The sequence below is a fragment of the Anthonomus grandis genome, chromosome 1 (genome assembly GCF_022605725.1).
Source record: "Anthonomus grandis grandis chromosome 1, icAntGran1.3, whole genome shotgun sequence".
Taxonomy (NCBI): domain Eukaryota; kingdom Metazoa; phylum Arthropoda; class Insecta; order Coleoptera; family Curculionidae; genus Anthonomus; species Anthonomus grandis.
The window spans coordinates 12,317,931-12,344,863 of NC_065546.1; the positions used below are offsets into that span (position 1 = coordinate 12,317,931).

Consider the following 26,933-nt stretch of genomic DNA (forward strand, 5'->3'; position numbering starts at 1 on the left):
TACTTTAAGAAAGTTGCTTGCTTGTATAATAGTATTAATATTAATAGTCTCACTGTATTAAGCTATAAGGTTTTGCTCTAATAACATTAAATGTTAAAAATGCCTCTTTTTTCCAGTTACCATTCCTCCTAGTATTTTTTTTTAAGCTGCAAATCCATTAGCCGATCCTTTCACATATATTTATTGTGATTAATTTTCAGTGCAATGGAAAACTGCAATGACTGTCCCAATATACAAAGGAGGGGTAAAGAAAGACGTTACTAAATTATAAGCCGATAAGTATACTATCTATAGTGGCTAAGCTTTTTGAAAAGTTAATTTACGATTACTTTTTTATTATTTCAAAAAATATTATTGGTATAGATAGACAGATTTATTGATACTGACTAATAATACCTAATAACTAATATTTTGATTACATTGTATATCACCAGAGATCTTATATTAATTCGTTCTGCACCAGCTTTGAGTATCCCTTAAAGTAAATAAATTGGTCTTATTGCTATTCAAAAAACTCAGAAAATAAATCAGTGTTGCGACTATATTATATTGAGTGTTTATTTCTACAGAAAGATTTTCTAAAAATCAAAAACATGCAACCAGTAAACAATGCAGCAAATGTGGCTATCAATGCATATTTGCATGCGGTCGCGATCTTTACTGGTGTGGAGTACATGTCATTTAAAAGATCTATAAGATTTTGTGGCAGCTGTACCCCCTAAAAATAGTTTAAAATTGAGTAAGTTAAGTGAGGCATTCTACACATTACAATAGTTTTACCTCTTCTAGCCATAAGATCGGAAAGACTCCTTCGTGCATTTCTTGGGGCGTTAAACTACTTAAAAATGATTGTTTTTTTAACACAGAGTTTAATTGAACTCTTTTCATAGCTTCAAGAGGAGTTCCTGTATTCTACAAATAACAAAGATAAGAAAATAGTCGTGTTAAAAGTTAAACTTAAATAGGAATCATAAGAAAACTTACAGGCTCGATAAGAAGATAGATTCCATGCTTGTCATGATCTGGTTGGAGACCTTGACCAGTATTATTTAAGTATTTTGCATCTGCGTTTAAGAAATGTGGTTGAGATAATAAAATCGCTGCACCTATTAAATATAAAATAAAAATTAAAAACAGATTAAAATCAAATTATTAATAGTATTTTTTAATTGGCCTTTGAATACACGAGCTATGAGACGAATGATGAGATACTTACTAAGAACTGCAAATCTCGAAATCTGAAAGCGAACTTTTTAAGGTTGCAGTAAAGAAAAACCTCAATTTTTTTGTTTTACTAATGCAAAATCTACAAAAGTTTATAGCCTTAAGGAGAATATGTATAGAAAATAGCGAAGTCTTAAAGAAAGACTTAGGATGTCTCTATGTAACTAACTGTCAGGCTTATCGCGAAAGTGAGGTTCCAGTCTTATAATCGGTCTAATTTATATTAGTATTTGTAATATTTTAAGCAGGATTATCAAAAAATTATGGATGTAGCTGACATTTTTGTATGATAATTGGGTATTACTGAATGATGAACTTTTAAAGAAGAATATATGAAATTGAATAAAAATCAAATTAACTAGCCTATGCATGGTTTTAAATCAAAAACTCCATCCAAATAACATCTTGCCGTTCCTGTTTCGTCGGTGGTAGCTTTGGAGCAATAGCAGTCGTTTTCCTCCAAAAGAGTGGAAGGTCTGAAGATTCGTTTGCTTGCTTCAAACCTGATACCAGTTATTCCTTTGTAAGTCTCGTTTGAGTTAACGTACCCCAATTTAATTGTTCTGAAACAATAAAATTATACATAGAAAAAATTATGTATTTTAGAAGTGGTTAAGCAAAATTTGTACAGAATGTTTTAGTTTTTGTTTAGAACAACAGAGACTGAAAAAAAGTGTTAATTTACTCATTCGTACATTTAGTACTTAATATCCTAATATAAACTAATAACTCTCAATATTTTTTAGCAATTTAAGGAGTTTAGATTTATTTTTACATCAGAAGATGCGCTTTCAAGAATATGTTACATTAAACATACAGAAAGCCTATGGAGCAAAAAAAAACTTGACATTTTCATCGGAATTTCTTGACTGTTGCTATTAAAAAATTTTATATGACACTTTGATCCTATCGTATCGTATCCTCCGTCCAGTTACAGTGCACCTGTTTACCGATCTTGCCTTGATGCAGAGACTAATAACAGAATTGAAAGCGTAGAAGCTTCTTATATGAGATTTGTTTGGAATCAGGAAATATGAACATGTTTCACATAACACGTCAAATTAGATATACAGGGGGACGTTTAATTATGCATTTACTGAAGTTCTGTCAATCACCTCCTCACCTCCTTTAATATGTCAAATGGGAACCCCCATCGTGTGATACATCATAGTAAGCAAAGTAAAATTCTCTATTCAAGGGTACCAAAAAAAAATGAAATCGGTAAATGTGTAAGCAAATAGTTAGCGAAAATGTCTAGAAATAATGAATATTTTATTTACGCCAAACTTTGGTATGTCAAATGGCTACTCCATGGTGTGATACATTATTTTAAAGGGCATTCATTATGCTATCAATGGTTGTAAAAAAAAATAAAATTGATTGACCAAGAAGCAATTAAAGTGTAAATCGGTAGGATAGAAAAACAAATTTAATTAGTTTAACAAATTTATTTTATTAAATGTTCAAAATGCGTGCCGTTATTAGCAAGACAATAAAAAAGCCTATTTTCAAACTCCTTACGAACATTGGCAAGGGTCTGTCCACTAATTTCTCTGCATTCTTGAAATATTCTATTTTTTAAATTCTTAATACTCTCAGGTAGGGTTTTATAAACTTTGCTTTTTAAGTAGCCCCAAAGAAAAAAGTCTAGTGGGGTTAGGTCCGGAGACCGCGGAGGCCATTCGATTACACCACGTCTGCCAATCTACTTTTCTCAAAAATTTTCATCAAGCCACTCTCGAACTACCGAAGTGTAGTGCGCGGGAGCTCCATCCTGCTGAAAATGTATATTATTTTCATTCAATAATATAGCACCATGTTGATCTACTTGATTTTCCATAGATTGGATGATGGAAGCGTATATTGCATTTTCTAAATGGTTTAAATAAATTTCGCCAGTCAAATTTTCTTCCAAAAAAATGGCCCCATTATTTCATTCCCATAAATTCCTGCTCGAACATTAATTTTTTGGGGATATTGGGTATGGCCTTCCCGAAAAACATGCGGATTTTCATTATCCCAGTATCTACAGTTATGTCTGTTCACCAGGCCATTTAAAAAAAAGGTCGATTCGTCACTGAAGCAAATGTTCTTCAATAAATGGGGATCGTCGTCAATTCGCTGGCAGATCACTTCACAAAATTGAATTCTTCTATCAAAATCATCTTCTCCGAGTTCATGACGAATATGAATTTTATAAGGAAAGAACTTATTTTTTTTTAAATTTTATATACGGAACCAGTGGAAATATTTGTTAGTTTTGCGGCCTTTGGTATAGACAAAGTTGGATCCATAGCAAATTGTCCTAGTACTTCAACTAAGCATGCTTCATCGACAACTCTCTCTACAATTTTCGTATCAATTCTAATACGTATTTATGGCTCACGTTTTTATCTTGATACCTTTCATTAAATGCTCTCGCGGTTCTGCGAGCACACCGATCTTGAGCTCCATAAAGGAAAATTATTTTTATTCTTTCGACTAGCGTATACACCATTTTATTAACTCACTGTTTTAACTAAAATTGAAAAATTTCACGCGTCAAACTGACAGTTTTAACAATAATAAATCGCCTTAAAAATGTAAGGTATTGCAGTGTTTTTTTGTACCTATTAGGTAGGTTTCGCAAAAAATATAAGTGAAATGAATACACATACAAAGTTATAAGACTGCAAAGATTTTTGCAAAAAATTTGAAGACACTCTTTTTTCTCGCAAATAACGGTACACATTCTTTACTTAAAAAAAATTAATAATTTGCTTGAACTAAATGTACTGTTTGTTACCACACATTTTAACTTCTAAATTGCTTGTATTTTTTTTTTTTTTTTGATGATCTATTACAAAAAATGTAAGAATTTTAAAATGATGTAGGTACCACACTAAAAGTATTCATTTAAAATACCAAAGTTTGGCGTAAATAAAACATTCATTATTTCTAGACATTTTCGCTAACTATTTGCTTACATATTTACCGATTTCATTTTTTTTTTGGTACCGTTGAATAGAGAATTTTACGCTGCTTACTATGATGTATCACACGATGGGGGTTCCCATTTGACATATTAAAGTGAGGTTAGCTGGAGGTAAGGAGGTGATTGACAGAACTTCAGTAAATGCATAATTAAACGTCCCCCTGTATATCTAATTAAGTTCTTAAGGGTGGATCGTTTTGAAATGAAAGCACTGTATTTAATCTGTACAGTCTTTTACCACAGTATACTATAACATTATACGTTGTTATAGTATACTGTGCTTTTACCAAATTATATCAAGGCTTCAATAGTATTTTCGAAGAAATTTTGATCTTTGTTATTAAATAATAGTATATAACCCAGAGGACAGTATGTTTTTGTGACCTAAAATTAATAAAATCAAAATAAAAATAAATAAAATTGTAAATTTATATTTGTGAATAAAATAAGAACTAGGCAAGGTAGATTATAAGTTAGTTGTAATTAAAAAAGTTATTATTATTATTACTATTATTATTATGATTATTATTATTAAAAAGGGTTATTCTGATTTCATTTATTTAGCTTTAGGAATATTTTATTATGGATTTATATTACATATTTTCTTTCACAAATTTAATTTTTGTCGATAACTTTTTTTTGGGAAAATATAAAAATATATACACGATTTGGGAAATTTAACTTCAATGTAATCTCTTATAACCATTCTGCTTAATTCAGTTTATAAACTTTATTTTCAATAGAATTAACGAGTATTTCCCATTTCACTTAATAACGTTAAAAATGTGCTCACTGTGGTAGCATTAAGGCGAGTCACTTGAATGTCTAGAAATAACTGTTTATTTATAGACTAAAGTCAACAAAACAATCAGATGGCGTAACTTCAAATTAAGATATATTGTTTAGTACATTAACTACAGAGCAAAAAAAATTATTACCTTTAAAATTAATATTTAAAAACTGGATAAATCAATATTTTAATGTTTATATCAACGCTTCGGTATCTTGGTAAGAACTTAAGATCAGTTGGGTATGTGACCTCCATCATGCCAATGGCGACTGCGTCAGCTGATCGAGCGATAACAAATCCAAAAAATTATAAAGAAGCGAAATCCATTTATGAATTTTCCGCTAAAAATATCAAAGGTGAGGATGTGTCTTTGGAGAAGTATAAGGGCCATGTTTGTATTATTGTAAATGTCGCTTCCCAATGTGGATATACTGCGAATAATTATAAGGAGCTGGTTGAGCTTTACGACGCTTACCATGAGAGCAAGGGTTTGTGTATATTAGGTAAGTTATATTTTACATTATATTTTATTTATAATTTTTCAAATTATATATTGGATTACATTAATCTTTCATATTCATAGAGAAAGGATTTTGTGTTTTTTTACTAGTAGAGTTAAAAAACTGGCTATAATCAGTGTTCTCCTGAAAAAAAGAAACTCGTTTAAAAAAACCTGATGCTTGAAAAATGAATTAGTGAGAGATAAGAAAATATTGAGAATAAATAAATAATTAGAGATTAAGAAAATAGATACTATGTTTGCAAAAAATTAAATAGTTATGAAAATTTGAAAATCTTAATAATTACAACAAAAATTTTAATTATTAAAGGAAGAAAACTTAAACCGAGAAACAAAAATAATAAGTTTAATGATTTTAATTTTAATGGGTTATTAAAATGTTCATAATTTAATATGAAAACAAAAGAAACATCAGTTTGTTGAATATTTTGTTATCCCTTACAGTACCGAGATAAAAAAAATGAGTTTGGGGTTTATATTTATTTTACGCCGATAAAGTTCGGTCAAAAGGTACGGAAAATTATTTTAAAAAATATTCGAAAGGGTTAAGGGAGGAATTTAGGGAGTGCACAATTGTGAGTCTAGGGAGCCAACATTAGAAAAGCACAATTGTGAAACAAAATTTATTACTTTGTATGGAATGAAATAAAACAAAGAAAAACATTACATTTTAGGCAACGCATTCTGGACCGACTTTTGCACCCTTCTAACCTGCATTTAACTGGGTTCTTCATTTCTTTATTCTTTGACCAGTGTTCAAAACCATCAAAGCGTTTATCTGCACAGGGCAAACTGGAAGGCATTCTTCTCTTTTTTATTTAATTTCCTTCAACGCTAGTCTCTTCCTCTATATTTTCTTGGCATTCTGTTTCCTCCAATACACGCTTCTTAGTACCGGCAATCAGATATTCCCCAAAATTAAGTCTAAATTCCAAAAAGATCCATAATATCTTTGCTTCGAAGGATTTGACTATAACAATCCCTTGGCTTTACATCTATTGTCAACCAAATCAATTCTTTTTTTGTTCCTCTGCTGATACGCTAATATTGTCAACGACATGTAAATTTACACGTATCATGTAAAACCTTTGTCAGGTCATGACCCCATCAATTAATGGGAACTTATATTTTTCATTCCAATACATATGTATCCTTGGAAGTTAATACATCCCATCAAAGCATTCATTCCGAAAAAATTCTTTATTTCTTGAGAGGTAAAGTTGTTTTCTTTTGCATTTTGTTGCAAGAAATACTGGGAAGTGAAATTTGCGGCTCAAAAAAAATCATCATCCAAATATTTAGCAAAACTTTCGTTTGGAGTTTTTACGATGGATGGAGTATAGTCCTCTTTTACAGGAAAATCCTTGCTTCTAAAGTTTCCATGCTTCCACTGGAGAGTCTGGAAATGTATGAGGGGTAAATCATCTTCTGAATCTGAAGAGCTATCAGCTTCATTTGGTGCTACAATTGGGATCTTTTCGTGAATTTTAAACTCATCTTCTTCATCCTCGGACTCTAAATCCGACCCAACTTCGTCTAGAAATTGGAACAATGCCTCTTCGTCATCCCTTAGATAGTCCAAATCAATAATTTCCTTACTTCTTCCTGTAACAAAGAATTAATTGTATCCAACTTAATTAAAACCAAACCACTCCCGTGGCTCACAATTGTGATATACATAACAAAACCATTCTTGGAATCAACAATTTTAAAGATATTTTCAATCTCTGAAAACAATACACTTACTTGAAGTTTATTATACCCATTTAATATTAAGCACTTCTTTTTTCCCCTAAATTCTATAAATAAATAATAACCTACCTGCACGAGCCATTGTTGAAAATAATCTGAAACTTTTCATGTTATGACAAGAATGCACTCCCGGCAAAATAAACGATTTGCACGTGCACACCTATAAATGCACTATTCACAATCATTGCACGGTTCTCCACCCAGATTAAACATTTTTTAATCCTTATAACACTAGTAAATAAGGAAGTCACAATTGTGACATCGGGCAGCGTAAGGGTTATAGTGTAATATATTTACTACTTCTTAAACTTGGAAATACAGTCGTTTAATACTTTCATGGAATGATCGTAATCAATTTTACCAAACTGTACCTTTCCATCATCTGCAAAGCTTATAAATTAAATAATTTAATAATTATGACTAAAATTGTGTTAACTTCCAATACAATTGTTTATTTGTCTTATAAATTACATTACAACTAACATTTGAAGGATCCCCAGTTAAAAACCAATATATTGATGAAAAGATGATCCCAAAGAAGTTGAGATAATGATTACATTTTGGGTCTTATTTAGATCTTGGAACTAGAAATACATATCTTATTTCTTAGTATAGGTTTAATGAATTGAACAGCCAACGCACCCTAAGAAAGATCGTTAAAAATTTCTGGTAATATTTCTTTATAAATGTAAATTTTTGTGTTACTAAAAAAGTTTTAAAATTCTAGAGATTTTTTTCAGGGGGGTACTGCTGTCCTTTGCATTCCACAGTCAATACTTTTGTTTAATTTTATTTTTATTTATGTTTTTTGTAAATAACTAGGATGTATAAAATAAGCATTGTTTTTAGTGTTTAGAAGGGTGGCATCACACGGTTACGCTAACATTGGTGACTTCCTAGTGTTAGTCGTGTCAGTATATTTTTGTAACCATTTTCGTTGCAAGAGGTTTTACATATTGATTTTAAAGCCTTAAAAACTTAAAATCAGGGTTTATCACTATAAATTAATAAAATCTCTTAATATCATAGTGATAAGAGAAGACCTCCTAATTATGATAAATACATTCTTAATCTAAAAATTTGGTGAGTTTTTAAATATTCAAGTGTCAACTATCAAATATATTATCATCAACTAATAAATATATTACATTTTTAAGTAATTTTAGATAGTTTTAGATAGTGTGACAGCTTGAAATGAAATTGACGAGGGTCTGATTTCTGGATTATTAATATTTAAGTACAAATATACAAGGTAATAGTATAGAACCAGAAGTGAAAAAGTCTTTATCTGCTAGCATGAAATCCCCATGATACGGGAATTTCCGGTCCTTTATATTTCCAAAAGCTGGGCAAAGATGGTTCAAAATTTGAACAGCTTTTATTCATTTTATTTTCCGGCATTGGTAAACAAAAATCACATAAAGCATGACATACCGCCATGCTTGATCAATATTTTTTCTGAGTAGACCAAGAATGTTTTATTTTTTTTTGAAGACATATTTTACCTAATCTCAGAAACGCACTCCTGTATGCACTTTTATCTCAGGAACGGACTCCTTTTAGTGTCAACGTCAAAACACCTAACTCGCATTGACCTTTAATTGAAAAGTCGTTGCTGCAACCGGAACTAGGTGCTCCTAGGAGCAAAGATTCCTATTAATCCAGAGTTTTTGAGGTGACGAAGGGAATGGTATGTGGCGGCCATATTAAACTAGTTCGTAGAAGTTCGTCCGAAATCTTAAGACTTTGGAGCTGAAAGAGACCGGTTAACAGCTTAAAAGCAAATTTGATGAATTTAATGTCAAAAAACGAACGAATTTAATTAAAAAATGTAAAAAATAAACTTAAATTACATACATTATCACTCTTAGCCTCTTCAAAAATTAAATTAATACACTTGCACTATTTCATAATTTTTTAGAGTTTGTGATCGAGATTCACAGCCTTTACGCTGTTAAAAATTGATTTAATGGGTCAATAATTTAAAATTTCGCGCCATTCTAAAATTTTGAATAGTACGCCTTTCATTTCTATGATGGATCGGTATTACAGTAGACTATTTTACCGACTGTGACAAATGTCAATTATTTTAGTTCGGTTAGACCGCATCCGTGATGCTGCAATCGAGTTTAGGGTGAAGATGGTGCCTACTTGTTACTATGGAATTGAACCCTCCTATACTTTTAATTACTCTATGGGGATTAGTAAAAATCTGACTTTCGTGGGAGCTGCGTCGTTTGGCGACAAAATGTTCCAAAATATTACGCGAAAATCCAGGCATTTTTAAAATATTTATTCTAATGCGGGTTTTACAGACATGACAAGGTGTAAAACCCGCATAGAATTGTAATTTTAAAATGTTTAATATGCTGTGTTTTGCATAATGAAAATTAAAGCGTTATTCTAATAAAAAATAAAATATCAACTCTGATAAAAATATAATAAAAAATCAGAAATAAAACTCTAATAAACAAACTTAACAACATATCATTTTTTAAATAAAAGGCTCAAATAAACCGCCTTCTTTTGCTAAATAAAAACTTAACCTATCGTAAAAGCTATTTCGCACCTCCAAAAGAGTTTCAGGTAAAATGGAATTGGCACCTTCGACAATTTTATTTCCAACTCCTCTAAATTTGTTGGCCTACTAAATGCATGCTTGCAAATGGTCTGCTTAAGGTAGCCCCACAGATAAAAGTCATTTGGAGACAAATCTGGAGATCTAGGAGGCCATTTAATATCGCCAGTCCCAATAATAAAGCGATTAGGAAAAGTATTTGTTAAAAATTCTTTTACCCTAGCCGCGTTATGAGCAGGACAGCCATCTTGCTGAAAATAAACCGATCCCAGGTCTACATCAGGTAGGATTTGAATGGCAGGAAGAACTTGATTTTGCAGCAACTCAAGGTACTTTTGGGCGTTTAAAGTGTCATCAATAAAAAATGGCCCTATAACAATTTCTGAGGATACTGGGTACGAAACTGAAAACTTCTGTGCTCGTTTTTCTGAGACCAATAACGAACAATGGAAATATTGTGTTTGCCATGTAATGGAAAAGAAGATTCATCAGAAAACAAAATATTTTTTAAAAAATATTCGTTTTCATTTGCCTTTTCCATCATGGTTTCACAAAATTCCATTCTTCTCCACTGGTCTTCAGGAAATATTTCCTGAGTTTTTGAATACTTGAAACATTTGTACCCATATTTTCCAGATACGAGCAACAGATTTATTGCTCATTCCCACTTCCTCTCCAACACTTCTAGTGGACCGTGTCGAATCAAGTTCTAGGGTACTGCAAACCATTTCTTCTCGCCGTTCTATATCCTGGACCACTTCAACAGGTGGTTCTTGACGTTTTGGCATTTTTTACAATCTTGAAGACAAAAAGATGTCTCAAAATTTGTAACCACATTTAAAACCGTTTTTGTACAAGGAATCGGTCTATTCTCAAATGTCACTGAAAATAAATCTCTACATTGTACTGCCGATTTGCCTCCATAAAATCATTTAATTAGTTGAACTCTTTCGGAAGGGGTATAAACAGCCATTGTGAAAAAAACACGAAAATAACGCTCAAAAATTATTAATGCAACGTGCAATAATACAGCAAAGTGAGGTCTGCTGACTCCCGGTTCAAAAAATAAAAACGAAAAATTCCGCCGCCTGCAAGCCGCAACCAAGCGGTGTGGCCATTATTTTGGGTAATACGTAGCTCAGGATAACACAATATGTATACTGTGAGAACAAATTTTTCAGAATAAAAAAAAATTTCTGACAAAAAAGTTAATGAAAAAAAGCAATTTGGCAACGTAGAATATCCCTATGTTTACAATGCCTTCTCCAATGTTGCCACTATGTGTTGTTTTTCTACATATTTTTCTCTATGATCTGTAAAGGTAGCTCCCGATCAATATCCAACAACCAAAAATCTAGAACGCAGCATATGTCGTTTTCCAGCCACCTATTTCTAGTCCGCGCTCGCTGTTATTTAATCGATATAATGCCCGTATCCCCTGAAATTCCCAAAAAATTTTAATATTTTTTGTCCAGGTATTAACGATCAGTAACTAAATCGATTTATAGTGGTTATAAACCTCTACAGGTTAATGTTTTTTTTGTGAAAATTACTTAAATGTCGAATGTTAAAGAAATGAAAAAGGCTCCCAAAGGATTTGAATTAATCTTTTTTCTAAAATAAATATCTAAACGCATTTGAGATAATTGCAAACTTCTATAAACAAAAGTTTTTTGGTAAAAAATTATTTAATTGTTAAAAAATTAAATGGCTTATAACAGCTCTAAGGAAAATGTTTAGCCTTATCCTTTTGCAGTTATAGCCGTTTATAATATCTAACTCAATAATTTTTAATAAAAAAACTTTCGTTTGTCGCGCTTAATACCCACTGTAAACCGATTTAGTTATCCATTGTTAATATCTAAACAAACAAATATTAAAACTCATTGGGAATTCCAGGAGACACGAGCATTATATTGATTAAATAATAATGGGCGCCGACTATAAATATGTTGCTGGCAAACGACATATGCTGCGTTCTTGATTTTTGTTGCTGGATATTGACCACACAGTACACACTACCTTCATTTTTGCACACATTAATTTTGTGTCATTTCGAATAAGCAATAAATTTGCTAGATTATAATATACGTCTTTTATAATATTATAACCTAGAAGGATGACACCATTAACACCTAACGCGCCTGTGAAAGGAACGATTTGAATTTCCTTTGTTCCAATATATGTGCCCCACTTCAGACTTCTTTATCATTTTTCAACAAAAAGGGAATTTTTAGTCGCCATATTAATTAAAAAAACGCACTGAAACCACTCAAAACATCCTTTTAATACTACTTAATTGTACGAATAAAAGTGCACCATCCAAAAGTAAACAACATTATCGTGTAATCACTGGCAACCACGAACTTAATAAATATACCTGGACTGCCAATTCAATGAAAAGTAAATGACCACTACTAGGTGGCCGCCATTTTGAGTGATCGTGTTCTTTCGATGTTGGTCACTCTAATAAATTTCAGTTGTGCCAATTGTAGGGAAACAAAACAATTAAAGTTTTTGAGACGTTATGTTTACAAATACAAAATAGAAAATTATATTTTTCTTGTACTTCTTTAAGAATTTCCTTAAAATTTATGAAAGAAAGTAATCCTCACCTAAAATGAGACAAAGTTTGAATTAACTTGAGCTAGCTGCATGCACTTTAAAATATTTTTTTATTATTCTGATAATCTTGAATCTTTAAGTCTAAACTTAAACTTGGATCTTACAAATCCTAATACCAGGAAAATTATGATCTTCGTATACAATTCGCCAAAAGCTAGGCAAACCGCTATACTCATACGTCAAACGTCAGCATCGTCAACTTCATTACCGTTATTTAATATATTTTTTGTTGGTAACACTAAAAATGTTCAAAGTGACCAACATCAAAAGGACACAACCACTATAAAGATGGCGGGTATTGTGGCCATATGCATTAGCAGTCCAGGTATATTTATTAAGTTCGTGCTGGCAACATTGAATACCAAGCGTGTTTATCAACAAAATATCCCCTCTGTCTCCTGTGTAGATGTTGAGCTCAATCCAAAGGAGCCAATATTTATTCTAATGTATTCAATTTTCTAAGATCAGGAAGCTGGGCCTTTTTTAAAGAGCCCCAAAATAATTAAAAAATGTTTGGAACAGTTTCAGAATAATTTTGCCTGATGGAAATCATAAATTTTCAAGAATACCAACAGTCAAAGCAAGTAGGTACATGGAATCGAAAAAAATCGAACTAGCAGGACTTACGATAAAATCTTAATATTTAATTTTTATATTTTGAATTGGTTAACCGACATTTTTGTTTTAACGTAATGTAGAGGAATTTTTAGTAAAGGATATGTGGGTAAAAACGTAATTTTGGACTAAAGATTTGGGTACATAGGATAGTGTTGTTTAATGTTTTCTGTGCTTATAGTATTTGTACCAAATTTTTAATATTCTTAAGAATATTGTGGATTTTATTGTTAATATTATTAGCAAAATATCTTTTATGAAATAATAGGAATATTGTTAAGGACCTTAGTCAAATATATTCGCGTAAAACAATTTTTTTTTGTAAGAACCTCAAAACCTTTCTGAGAATATTTCGTTATCAATCAACGACTAAAAGCAGCAAATTTTTTAGGAAACTCTAATAACAGCTATTTGAAATAGTCATGTGATAAATAAACTTTATTTAGTGAATCATATGCTCCAATAAAATCTTCCAGCAATATTTATGTTGCTAATGCAGATCATTCTTTAAATGCTCTGAAACTTACAACATTTATAGAATATTAAAAGTTCTTCGTAAACGTTCAGTGAAAATTCAACTATTGAAGTAGACTACCTGAATATATTTTTTTAAATATTCTTTGTTTAAAGTATTGTATTGTAACTTTCCTTTCAATAGTCAAAAATATAAAAAAACATTAGATTTAGAAGACATAAACAAAGAAACAAAGCTTGAATGAAAAACAGCATAAAAACAGTTCCTCATCATAAGTTCGATTTGAAGATATTATTTTGAAAAAAAAAACATAAATATTAGCTGTTTTTTGTCCGTTGCAGTTAATTAAAAAAAAAATCTTGTTATTATGAGTTTTGATAGCAAGTAGTGTTAAAATCTTTAAATGAAATTTATCTAAAGCTAAAAAAAACTCTAAAAATAAATTCCTTAAACTTTCCATATCATTTTTTTTTATTTACAATATGTTTTAAGTTTGTAAATGTACCAGCATAGAAAACTGATGTAATAAAATAAAAAAATTAATAGCGGAGCTATAAATAAACTCATAAAGCCCTTTACAAGCAACGTTAACATTATTCATATTATCGTATAAATGCCTTGCCAACTCAGATGGGTGCGGAAGAACGAGATATCCAGCATCTCCCCTCTAGATGGCAAGCGCTAGTGAGGAATCGGGCAATCAATTAAACATTTTTCTTTCAAAACACTCGTTCTTTCTTTATAGCCTTGCATGGATATTTTACCATACAAGAAAGACATTGGCCAGTGGTGTAAATGATTAATATTATGTTTAACAATACATAACCTACATTTATATTTCTAGCCTTTCCTTGCAATCAGTTTGGCAACCAAGAGCCAGGAACGAATGAAGACATCTGCGAATTTGTCGCGAAGAAAAACGTCAAATTTGACTTGTTTGACAAAATAGACGTTAACGGCAGTAACGCTCATCCTCTTTTTAAATATTTGAAGCACAAACTGGGAGGCACTATGGGGGATTTCATAAAATGGAATTTTACCAAGTTCATTATCGATAAGAGCGGCCAACCCGTCGAGAGGCACGGACCTAATACTAATCCAAAAGACTTAAAGAAAAATTTGCAAAAGTATTTTTAAAATAATTATGCATAAATAAATAATAAAAAGTTTTTTTTTCTTAGATTGTGTATTAATTAAAGCTTACCTGCAAATATCAGTATTATAAACCCACAAGTCCTCATTTTCTTTTATACCTGGGTGGAAAATGGTAGCATCTGTACCCCGTATAGTTTGACATGTCTCGTTATTGGTAGCTGATGCATGCCCAAATGTGCGCAATTTCGAATCGTGATTCCATCTCATCACGTTTCCTAGAGCCGTCATGTTATCTATACCTCTATTTATTGTATAGATGCCATCTGGTGACTCTTTCAAATAGTTCGAGGTTTTCTATAAACAAAAAGCTGATTTTATCAAATAAGTGTAAATGTTAATAGTCTTACAAAATTTAAAATTGAAATCTTCGCATACTCTTCAGTGGTTCCATTATTTTCCACCTCGATAACTCTAATTTTATTAGCACGAGTAATGAGCGTATTTCTAATTATTCCACAAGCCACACCAAGACCTTCTTCATTAGCTTTGGCAAATTTTATGCCATCCCAGAGTAATTCTTTCACAGTTGTATCCAGGAATATCTCGTCTAGACCCGCTGGTGTCAATATTTTATCAAAACATCCAACCGCAGCGATTCTTTCTATGACACTAGTCATTTGAAAAAGGGACTAAAAAATACTTCGATTGTTTAAAATACCTTTAACAATTAACTTTCATAAAAATAGGTATATTTACCATTAGTAGGGGGTTAATAACACGAATTTTATCATTTTCAGTGTTGTTACCCGAGGCATCGAAATCAAATGTTAACTTTCTGCTATAAGTGACACTATCTTCCTCGGAGTCATCAGATCTTATATTTTCTCGTTTAATATTCAGCCTAAAAAGTAAAAAAGTTTGAAAAATTTTGCGCCCTCACAGCAAATATAATAGGCCACAAAATACATTCAGAAGTAAACAAATCATAAAAATGTTTCTAGTTCAACTAACTTGTATGTATATGGACGTGTTTCACTTAAATCTGGCTTAGAACCTGTAAGCACATCATCAGCGTTGGTGACATTAAAAAATCTTATACTAAAGTTTAACGCAAAAGGCAATTCGGTAAATCTATCCCATTGATCGGTGCCCTCTACTAGTCTTGTTTGCTACAAAAATAGAATAAAATTACGCTAACAATGTTGTTATTACTATAATATTATCACTCAAACCCTTTTCATACGTTAAGATGAGTCATGAGGAATTGGGAAGATTTCAAAATTTACACCGGGTGGTGCGTCGCCGAGCGGAAAATAGGAAAACCCATGTAAATTTTAAGGGGGTCAATTATTGGCTTCCCTGTACATTTGATAGAAAAAATGTAAGATAACTTTTTGAATAGACCAATCTACGAAACCCTTGTGCAAAGATTCAAAAAATTTTAATAAGCGAGTCTTGAATTATTCAATTAAATGTAATTGCAAAATTAGCAAATTTTCGGGTCAGGTAAAACCAAACGGGCACCAGTAAAATAAATATTGTCACTGACGCGAGGAAAAGTGTCAATAAATCAGTGACAGTCAATATTTGGAAACAAGTATGAATTATTCATTTTGTTTTGAAATGATGGAAAGAGCAAATAATGATAGGCATTTTTTAAGAAATATTTGTTTTACCGATGAATGTACATTTACCCTCAACAATGAACCAAATGTTCAGAATTGCCGGTATTGGAGACAAGAAAATGAACATCGATTTGTTCATACTTGGACACAATATCCCCAAAAAACAAATGTATTCGTGATAATTATCGGACACCATATCATTGGACCCTTTTTTATGGACTATAAGCTAACAGCTGAAATCTATTTGGACTTATTTGAAAATTAAATTGGATCCGCCTTGGAAGAAGTTGTTTAGGAACATCAAACGATCTGGTACCAAATGGATGGTTGCCCGGCCCATAATGCCCGTATAGTTAGAGAGTGTTTGGAAAATGCTTTTGACGGCAATATTATTGGTCCAATCACGTAAGGTTCAAAATTATTACAAAATGGTATAATTGAACCTTCTACATCAGAATACAACAGTCCAATTTTATTGGTTCCTAAAAAGTCAGCAAATGGAGAAAAATCGTGGAGATTAGTTACAGATTTTAGAGCATTAAATAAAAAAATATTATCAGACAAGTTTCCATTGCCAAGAATAATTGATGACATATTGGATCAGCTAGGGAGAGCTAAATATTTTACTACTTTAGATCTTAAAGCAGGGTTTCATCAAATACCCTTGCAAGAAAATTCAAGAGATATTACCAGCTTTAGTACAAGCTCAGGCTCTTATAGATATACAAGATTACCATTTGGTTTAAAAATAAGTCCAAACAGCTTCCAGAGAATGATGACAATGGCTTTTGCAGGTTTGACACCTGAAAAATTCTTTACATGGATGATCTTATTGTTATAGGATATTGTCGAAATCATCACTGGCAAAATTTGAGAGATGTTTTTCAAGCTTGTCGAAAATACAATCTTAAGCTTAATCCTTCAAAATGTGAATTTTTTCAGCAAGAAGTAACATTTCTTGGGCATACGATAACTGATTCAGGAGTATTACCAGATGAATCAAAATACGATGTGATTAAAAACTATCCTATCCCAACTAATGCCGACCCAGCTAAACGTTTTGTCGCATTTTGTAACTATTACAGGAGGTTTATTCGTAATTTTGCAGAAACTGCAAAACCGCTTAACAAGCTAAGCAGAAAAAATACAGAATTCAAATGGACTCCTGATTGTCAAAATTCATTTGAAAAATTAAAAAATTCCTGAATTAATCCGCAAATTTGCAATATCCTGATTTTAGCAAGAATTTCATTGTAACAACAGACGCATCTAAGGACGCGTGTGGAGCTATTTTAGCACAATAATTTAATGGTAAAGAGCTATCCATAGCATATGCATCAAAATCATTTACTAAAGGCAAAGCTAATAAAGCTACACTTGAGCAAGAGTGAACGGCTATTCATTTTGCAATAAATCATTTTAGACCTTATTTATATGGCAATAAATTTTTGGTAAAATCAGACCATAAGCCGCTTGTATACTTATTCTCAATGAAAAACCCCTCATCAAAATTAACACGAATGTGATTGGACCTTGAAGAATACGATTTTGAGGTTCAGTACATTAAGGGTAAAGACAACGTTGGCGCAGACGCACTATCAAGAATAAGTATAAATGATCTAAAAAATCTACAAAATCAGTCTTTACAAATTTTGGCAGTCACAAGATTGATGACAAGAAATCAACACCATGATAATAATTTATCTGAGAGAGTAAGAGAAGAAAACATCACGATAAAGCAACGAGACCCAAAAATATTTGAGGCCTTAGACAATTTCAGTATTTATAAACTTCCAATAATTAAGTTTGACTTTAGACCCAAATATCTTAGGATACTTCTGGGTAACAAAGGTTTCAGCGCTGAAACAAAAATACAGATGACTTAATGATAGCATTTCTTTAGAGAAAATACTATCTCAGCTTGAAAAAATGGCTAGTGACTATACACTAAAATATTTAAAATTAAATATAAATGACCAAATTTTTAAAAAGTGTACGATAAATCAATTAAAAGAAGTTGGTAAATCTATACTGAAAAATATAAGTATTACTTTATATAAGGATCCTCAAATTATTAAGAATAGAGAAGAAAAATCACGAGTGTTAGAGTAGTATCACGATAATCCACTCTTTGGAGGACACAATGGTCAGAAAAAATTGCTTAAAAAGCTAAGAATGGAGTACCGATGGAAAGGAATGTCACGAGATGTTTCCTTGTATGTAAAGAGCTGTCTAAAATACTAAATAAACAAAAAGAGATCTACACATATAGAACCTATGGTTTGCACTCCCACACCTCAGAAAGATTTCGATATTACGTGTATTGATACTATTGGACCTTTTATTAAAACTGCGAACAATAACGTTTATGCAGTCACCATACAGTGTGAACTTACCAAATATATTATCGTAGTACCAATACCAAATAAAAAAGTGACCACAGTTGCAAGAGCAATAATGGATGAATGCATATTAATATATGGCCCAATGAAGGAAATAAGAACTGATTTGGGAACGGAATATAAGAATGAGGTGTTAGATCAGTTAACAAAACTTTTGAAAATCAATCATAAGTTTTCAACCGCATATCACAGCCAAACTATCGGGGGATGCGAATGAAACCGCAGAGTCCTAAATGAATATGTAAGAATGTATATAAATGATGCACAGACGGATTGAGATGATTGTATAAGATATTACGGTTTTTGCTCCAATACAACACCCACTATATATCATAATTATACACCGTTTGAGCTAGTCTTTGCACGCAAGGCGGTTACCGATGAGGCTCTTTTGAGTACCAGAATCGATCCAGTTTATCATATGGATGCGTACTATCAAGAAGTAAGATACAGGCTACAATGTGCGAGTAAGCGCGCTAATGAATTTATTTCAAGATCCAAAGAAATGCGTAAAATTCAATATGATAAAAATAAAACACAAAGTTTGCATTTAAAACCCGGAGACCTAGTTATGCTGACTAATGAAAATAGAACAAAATTTGATCCTTGGTACAAGGGTCCCTTTTCAGTGATAAGGTCAGATGGGGTAAATTGCATTGTAAAAAACGAAAATGGTAAAGAAATTAGTGTACACAAAAATCGGTTGCAATCATTTATTCAATAAAATTTCGTTTTTTTTTTGTATAATTTTAAGTAAATGTATTTATAGGTACTAAAATAAGTAAAAACGCGAGTGTAGTGCATATTTTTAATATGGTGTAACTCGATCCAACAGTAACTATAGTGATACCGGTATGCACGAGTAAACATAATAATATAATTATAAGGTGTAAAAGACCTTTTAATTCTTATCCTAGGTTAGTGACAAAGATTAATTAATCAGCAAAAAGATACCAAAATTGCATTCGTAAAAAAAAAATATATAAGATAATAAATTTTAACCATACAAGTAAGCAAACAAAAATAATTAAACAAACATTTTTTATCCATTATTTAAAATATAAATTTAAATAGTAATTTGTTTAACAAATTATACAATAACTTCAGCAAAAAGGTAAGGCGCCATTTATGGCCAAAAATGAAGTCCATTCTTTCAAAAAGGGGAGTTAGTTATCTAAATCTGAATCACTCTATATATTCTATAGATTACTATTAGGTAACTGATTAATGTGTGTCAATTTTTAATACTGCATTGTAAGCAATATTCTTTTGTAACACCAATTGGGGGTATCTAGGCTGCCTAGTGATAGTCAGTCGAGGTACAATATACGTATGCAAAAGATGAGGTTGTTTCTTTTGACACCTTTTGAACCTTACGTGATTGGAACATTACAACGGTACCAGATACTTTGGCCAGCCAGGTCACCTGATCTTTCACCGAATGACTATTTTTTGTGGGTTCATTTAAAAAGTGTTATTTATAAAAGTGTAAAATTTGAGAATCTAAACCAGTTACAAAACGCTTTTTTTTGTTAGAATGTAATAAAATTTCTCAATATCAACTTTTATTATCATCAAAATTAATTTTATGATCGGTTAGGATATTGTTTCGCTGTTAATGGGGGGTTGTTTGAACATTTGATTAATTGATGTTTTTATGTAATTCTCTATTATTTTTAAAAAAGTTATTTTATTTTATTTTATTTTTCCAAACTTAGTAAAATATTAAGAGTTCTGTTCTCTCTTTTTTCGGATGTATTTTCGATCTTCTGAGTTAAACATTTACAATTATTTATTGCAATATCTTTGGACTCGAATTTACTAACAATAGGTTTAATGGTTGAAATGGACCAGATAGGCTTGATGTGAAAATAAATTGAAAATATTTTAGAGATATATTAGTATATTTTTTAGCATAGCATTATTTTTTTAATAATCGATAATAATAATTGTTATTGGTTTAACTTCATCGTTATATTAAATAAAAGTTTAGATAAAAAAGTAATGTTAACGTGTCTTACTTCGAATGTATGGTTGTGAGATTGATAAAACGAAAAAAAAAACACTTCTTGTATTCGGCTGTACGTCAGATTTAACAAAGCCTTATAACAAATTGTTTGCTGGCGGCTAATGTCTGGTTTTACCTGAACCGAAAATTTGGTAATTTTGCAATTACATTTAATTAAATAATTCAAGATTTGCTTATTAAAATGTTTTTAAATTTTGCACGAGGGTTTGCCAGATTGGTCTCTTCAAAAAGTTATGTTACATTTTTTCTGTAAAATGTACAGAAAAGCCAATAATTGACCCCCCTTAAAATTGGCATGGGATTTCCTATGTTCCGCTCGGCGACGCACCACCAAGAGTTCATGGAACATTGATCAAAAAGGTTTTAATACCAAAGATTATAATAAAGCAGATACTTAAAATTATCACGTACTCCCATTATTTTCCGTATATGAATTAACTGAGTGAGGTCCTATAAGGCATTTGGTATAATAAAATCTTAAAGAGCTTAAAAATCTGAGTACAAAAGCCCATTGCAGTATAGTTGAACCGAAAAATAAGGTTAGCCGGGAATATTAGGAATAAGATAAGAAAATAAATGATGTTATATGCATGGGAAGAAAGCATGGAAAGTCTTTAACACTCATACAGAGAGTTATTAGAAAATGTAATCATTTAATAAAAATTCTGAAAAATGTAAGACATATAGGAAAACCAAATTAAAACTTATAAAATACATATTAACCAAAAATTCGATTGAGTTGATGTTAGAATAAGAGAAACATTTGAAACTTCAATTAGAAACCCAGGCAAAAAACATAGTTAATTCAGAAAAATATTGGTTTACGCAACGCCTATCAATGGTACTAAAATGTCTTACACATTATTTATGTATACGACATTAGAATTCCCACTAGCTTTACAGTGAGAGGGCTAGAGCTCAACCAAAATTGATTCTTCAATTGATTCTTCAAAACAGATTCTCTAGTTAGACGATTGTCTGGACTATTTTTCAAAAGTCTCGATATTTTTAATTGGAACAAAAATTTTATTTGCTATAGGTTGAGGCGAGACTATAGCTATAATGAGATATTTTTCTTTTTAGTATTTTTCTACGAAAACATCAATCAAAATATCAAAGCTTAAATAGACAAGTATTAAGAGCTTGTACCACTTAGTGAGAAATGTAAAACATGTAATGATACTAAAAAGTTAAAAAGCTACTAGCCAAAGGACCTCGGATATTTTTCGAAATATTGAAAAGAGGAGACTTCGAAAAAATTCGACAAGACAAGAATTCGAAAAAACAACTAGATTGAATATACTTATAAAAAGATTAGAAACTAATGACCTTGAAAAATAAGAAAACTTAAACTAAAAATTCATATTATAAAAACTTTCTTCAACACTCGAATTTTAATTCTAAAAAGAAATTTTATAAGGGGCGATATTAAAATGATTTGTTACTTACCCCATGTATTAATATTGTTATAATTGCAGGTATCCCATAAAAAGCTAACACAAGAGATCCAGCAAATAATACACCCGTCAAGACCGTCCAGCATATCACCATTCTTATAGAACAACATTTTGTACACAAATTCAATTGCATTTTAAAATAATATGATACTTTCGAAAACAAAAATGTATGATTAGCAGATCAAATTTTTTGTTTTTGAAGTGTTTGGGCAACCAAACATTAAGGCTACCTTAAAAACACCATTGCCTAAAGTGTAGCTATTAAGACTGAAGATAACAAAAATTCCAATTTAAGAAACATCAATTACAAGTTCATCCTCCGTATTAAAGTCTATTGAATAAATAATTTTATATCTATAAGGACTCTCAAAAGATAAACAATAATTTCGGTTTTATCTTTTTCATTTAGCAATATCTATTGTTTTTCTTTATTTATTGTATACGAATCGATCGAAAACGTTTGCACCTGGAGAGGTTTGTTTGTAAGTCGCAGGTGCAAACCAGGTGGGATTATGTAGCTTTAAGTAAATATAAGTTGAATTATTTTTTTTTAGTAATTAAGTTACTTCTCTGAATAATTGGAAGCACCGCTTTTAACATGTCAAGCCCATATATATTTTGTATTGGTTTATTTACTATGTTTTTTTTGGCAAAAAAAGTATTTTGCTCTTAAGCAAAAATATTCGCACTTTATTATCATATAATTTACTTTAAAAGTAACTTTTACTATAAAATAAATATATTAACAAAATAAATATAAAAACATTTATAGTATTATTATTTTAAGAACAGTTGGCTTTCATCTTAATTAAAATGAAAAGCAGTACTTATCTTAAACAATAGTGTACAGTATAGCTAAACGTGTAGACATTCATTTAATTTGTGGATCATAGGATAAATGTTCCTTAAGGACAGCTTAATATTTTAACAAAAGGTATCCAGGTCAAAATATAAGCCCAAAGTATGCTCACCAACTAGAAGTCAAATTTGAAGTATTTCTATTGGGAAATTTTTAATACTCAAATAAAAATTATACATATGTGATGTATAATAAATAATTATTTAATGATAATAATCGAGGTATTATAACTAAAAGTTAATTAAAAAGTAGGTACGCTACATGTAAATAAAACTAAAATTATCTATTTCTGATTTAATTTATTTTAATTTTTCTGTTTTTTAATTTGCTCCATTGCACAGCAAGATCTTTAATATTAATTAGGTCACAAATGTCTTTCTCACTAGACAAACTCATTAAGTAGTCAAGACGCTCGTTACCCATAGTTGAACGACCAACACTTTTAATGTGTTTTAAGAGACTAAATTTTGATTAGTGGCCACTGAACATTCAGCTGTTAAAATTAGTTGACATAAGCGGTATGCAACTTTCAAAGCAGGTTTAGGTTTTTTTTGCATAGTATCTACCTCGTTTTTAATGCATAGGTCAAGCAACACTTCCAACTCAGATAACAAGGCAAATTCATCGGGCCTGTGTTGTGGAGGAAATAGATTAAGAACTAGCAATACATTACACATTTTAATATTATTTGTTGAAAGTGGAAAAGAAAACAATTTAGAAAACCCTTCAATATTTTTCAGAACGGTTGCCAAATTATTTTGAAGAAAGTTGATTAAGGTATCCAAGACTAAATTAAATTTTGTTCTAAAAAAACTGTTTAAAGTAAAAACGCATTCGGTGTCCCTATTATCATCAATTTTTTTTTGTTTCAATCGTCGTCGATGGTGACGATTGAAATCTTCTAACGGCGATACACCTAATTTTTCAGAAAACACTTTTGAACTTTCAATAAGGTTGTCGATTTCCATATCATCATTTCGTATTTTTCTAAGCACAGCTGTAGTTGAGTAAACTGTTTCCACTACATCCAAAATATTTAAGTCATCTTTTTCTAAAGTTACCGTTACATTTTCATTTTGTAAAATATTATTTTTAAGAAATGTAAAGTGAGAACAAAATCAAAAGAGAGTAATCGCTTATATAAGCCTATTGTTAATAATCGACTCAAATGAGATAATTACAGCTTTGATGCTTTCCGCTCTAGCTGTCCAACGGGTTTTTGACAATTTTTTTAGTAGAAGTTAGTTTTCAATTTGATCTAGCCCTTCTTTAAGACGCTGGAATCGCTTGGTACTAGAAGAAAAAAAAACATACAATTCTTGTAAAACGTTAAAAGTTTCAGCGATAATGGAACTAGCTTCAACACAGTGTTCAAGGGCGATATTGGTACGATGGGCTTGACAAGGAATATACGGTATATTGTAGCCAATTAAATCAGATAGTTTCTGCTGAGTGCCTTTAAATTTACCTGACATCGAAGACGCAAAATCATAGGATTGAAAAGATAATTTTGATACATCTATACTACAATTTGTCAAGCACCTGAAAATATTTTTTTTTTAATTTTATCTTTTGCTTCTAGAATCGACAGCAAACGCTCTTGAGGGCTACCATTATTGTCAACGTACCTTATGACTACAGATAATATATCTTTATTAGATGAGTCTGGAGTGTGGTCTGCCATACCAGTAAAAAATGGGATATTATTAACTTCCTGTACAATTTGTTTTTGAATTTCCTTTCCTAACAGCCCTATAAATTCATTTTGCAAGGTTGCACTTAAGTAGCTTGTATGATATGGCCGCAATTTTGACTCATCTAACCACTTATTAAGTACTGGATTATGGCGAGATCTAAGTTTAATGATTTGTACAAAGTTTCCACTTTCATTATCATGTCCGCGGAAAGCTATCCCTTGCTTTGCCATAGTCCTGCAAGTATCCAGCATAATTTCGATAACCTTTGAATTGTGGTTGAGTATGCGTTGTTCCTCGATAATGAGATTCCTTTTTTTACGATCAAGAAAAATATTAACATGCTGATGTTTTTAAAAAAGTACAATAATCCAATAAAGCCGACTTGTGAGCTGTCGAATTAAAGTGCTGCTGAAGTTTGCCGGCTTTATTTGCTCCAGTGCTTTTCATTTTTCTCGAGTTTCGAACGCCACCTTTTACCCATGAAGATTCTGACTTATCCCGTCCAGGACCATTGGGGAAAAGGGAACAAATAAAGCATAAGCCGAATCGTTTGCAATACTATACTCAAGATATTTAAAATCACTATACCAATCTGGATTAAATCTGTTGTGGCCATCACTAGGGAAAAAATGTAAATGCGGTTGGTGTGGCCCTAGTTGAATAAGGTAATTTCTTTCTTCCGTTGATTTTACTTACCAGGATCATGCTCTAAACGTACATTTTCTTTTATTTTATCGTTAATTTTTAGGCTAGAATTGGATTCTTTAAAATTTTGGAAATATGTTTGGCAGTGATTTCTTAAGTTTTTGGTGCCCTCCAGTATTTGATCAGCCGCTTCACTCATTTCTATGACGAAAAAGTATTCTTCAACAATTTCCTTATTTTTGGTTTTATCTAAAATTTTTGCTGCTTCGTTAAGTTTTTCTACCAATAAGGCTAGCCACAACGCATTCTAGCCACAATAATGAAAGTTTGACAGTTAAAATATCATCTTCTTCAAGTGTGACTTTGGTTTCTGGCATATCGGCTTGAACCTCTACAAAAAATTATTTAATTTCTTTGGCATACAAAATACTTTCCCCATTCACAGAAATCTGTATATTGCCCATGTCTATAGAACTTAATCTAGATTTCTTGCCAAATATACAAAACTTGGATTTACTTGCATTTAAACTTAGTTTATTTCTACAGAGCCAGATGAATAAGTTATTGAGTTCAACGTTCATGATCTGTTGCAGTTGATGAATATCTTTACCCACCACATATAACATTGTATCGTCCGCAAACAACACCACATTACACCCCCGCACTACCTCCACCATATCGTTGACATATAATAAAAATAGCAAGGGGCCCAAGACCGTTCCCTGCGGCACACCATGCTTTACATTAACACTTTCAGAAAAATCTTATAAAAGATAAAAAAGCTTTTAAATAAAATCAGCTAATATCTGAAAAGCATTATTTACAGGGTCTAACAAAATTAAATTTATTTATAAACAATGGCGAGATGGCACCTATGTCAAAATACATACATTTATGTAGTTATTCTTTACCTCAAACTTAGTAAAAATCGATAAATATATTCTAGACGCTACTTAAAAAAATATATTTTAACATTAAAAACATTTTATTCTGAAAAGTTTGACATCCTTTAGCGGCTAAACGAAGCAACTTTGGTATAGCCGAATTAGATTAAATACTTCTATTTTCGACAATGAATTTGTTGTTAATCATTAAACACTCATTTCACGGATATCTTGTTTAAGATTATTAAATTTGTCTTATCGTAAAGTGGGGCTACTTTGTGACAATTTTTTTAGGTTTTTTGATGATAAATCATGTAAACTTGCAAATAATATAATTTTAGATATACAATTTTGGCACAAAGTAACACCCATGCTCTATTTATATACAAAAAATATATAATATTAAAATTTTAAATAAGGATATTTGATAGATAAAAATAAGATAAATAATTACAAAATAACTTTTATTTTACATGTCTAAATGCTCTTATGCAAAATATTAACAAAATGTTTATTAATGTGTAGGTAACTTTAAAGAAAAGAAAACTAAGTAATAAAACTGGTGGTAAATAATATATGATACACCTGTGATTACAAAATAAAATCACTTAACTCTGGAATGCCAAATAACGCTCTTCTTCCACGTTGAATTGGGGCATTTATGCCCATAATAATTTCCTCATTTCT

General features: G+C 31.1%; 2 protein-coding genes across 2 annotated transcripts; one reads left to right on the top strand and one right to left on the bottom strand.

The window, feature by feature from the left end:
- Nucleotides 1-527: 527 nt before the first annotated feature.
- On the bottom strand, nucleotides 528-22,485 carry LOC126742113 (sensory neuron membrane protein 2-like). Its single transcript, XM_050448709.1, has 9 exons — nucleotides 22,154-22,485; nucleotides 15,660-15,817; nucleotides 15,405-15,549; nucleotides 15,056-15,337; nucleotides 14,758-15,002; nucleotides 1,588-1,787; nucleotides 985-1,106; nucleotides 781-912; nucleotides 528-718 (listed from the first exon to the last, which is right to left on the bottom strand). Exons 1-9 carry the CDS (start codon nucleotides 22,292-22,294, stop codon nucleotides 545-547), a joined length of 1,599 nt encoding a protein of 532 aa, XP_050304666.1. The 5' UTR covers nucleotides 22,295-22,485; the 3' UTR covers nucleotides 528-544.
- Nucleotides 5,044-14,733, top strand: LOC126742196 (uncharacterized). Its single transcript, XM_050448828.1, has 2 exons — nucleotides 5,044-5,491; nucleotides 14,398-14,733. The coding sequence occupies exons 1-2, from the start codon at nucleotides 5,179-5,181 to the stop codon at nucleotides 14,688-14,690; spliced, it is 606 nt and encodes a 201-aa protein (XP_050304785.1). The 5' UTR covers nucleotides 5,044-5,178; the 3' UTR covers nucleotides 14,691-14,733.
- Nucleotides 22,486-26,933: the final 4,448 nt, after the last annotated feature.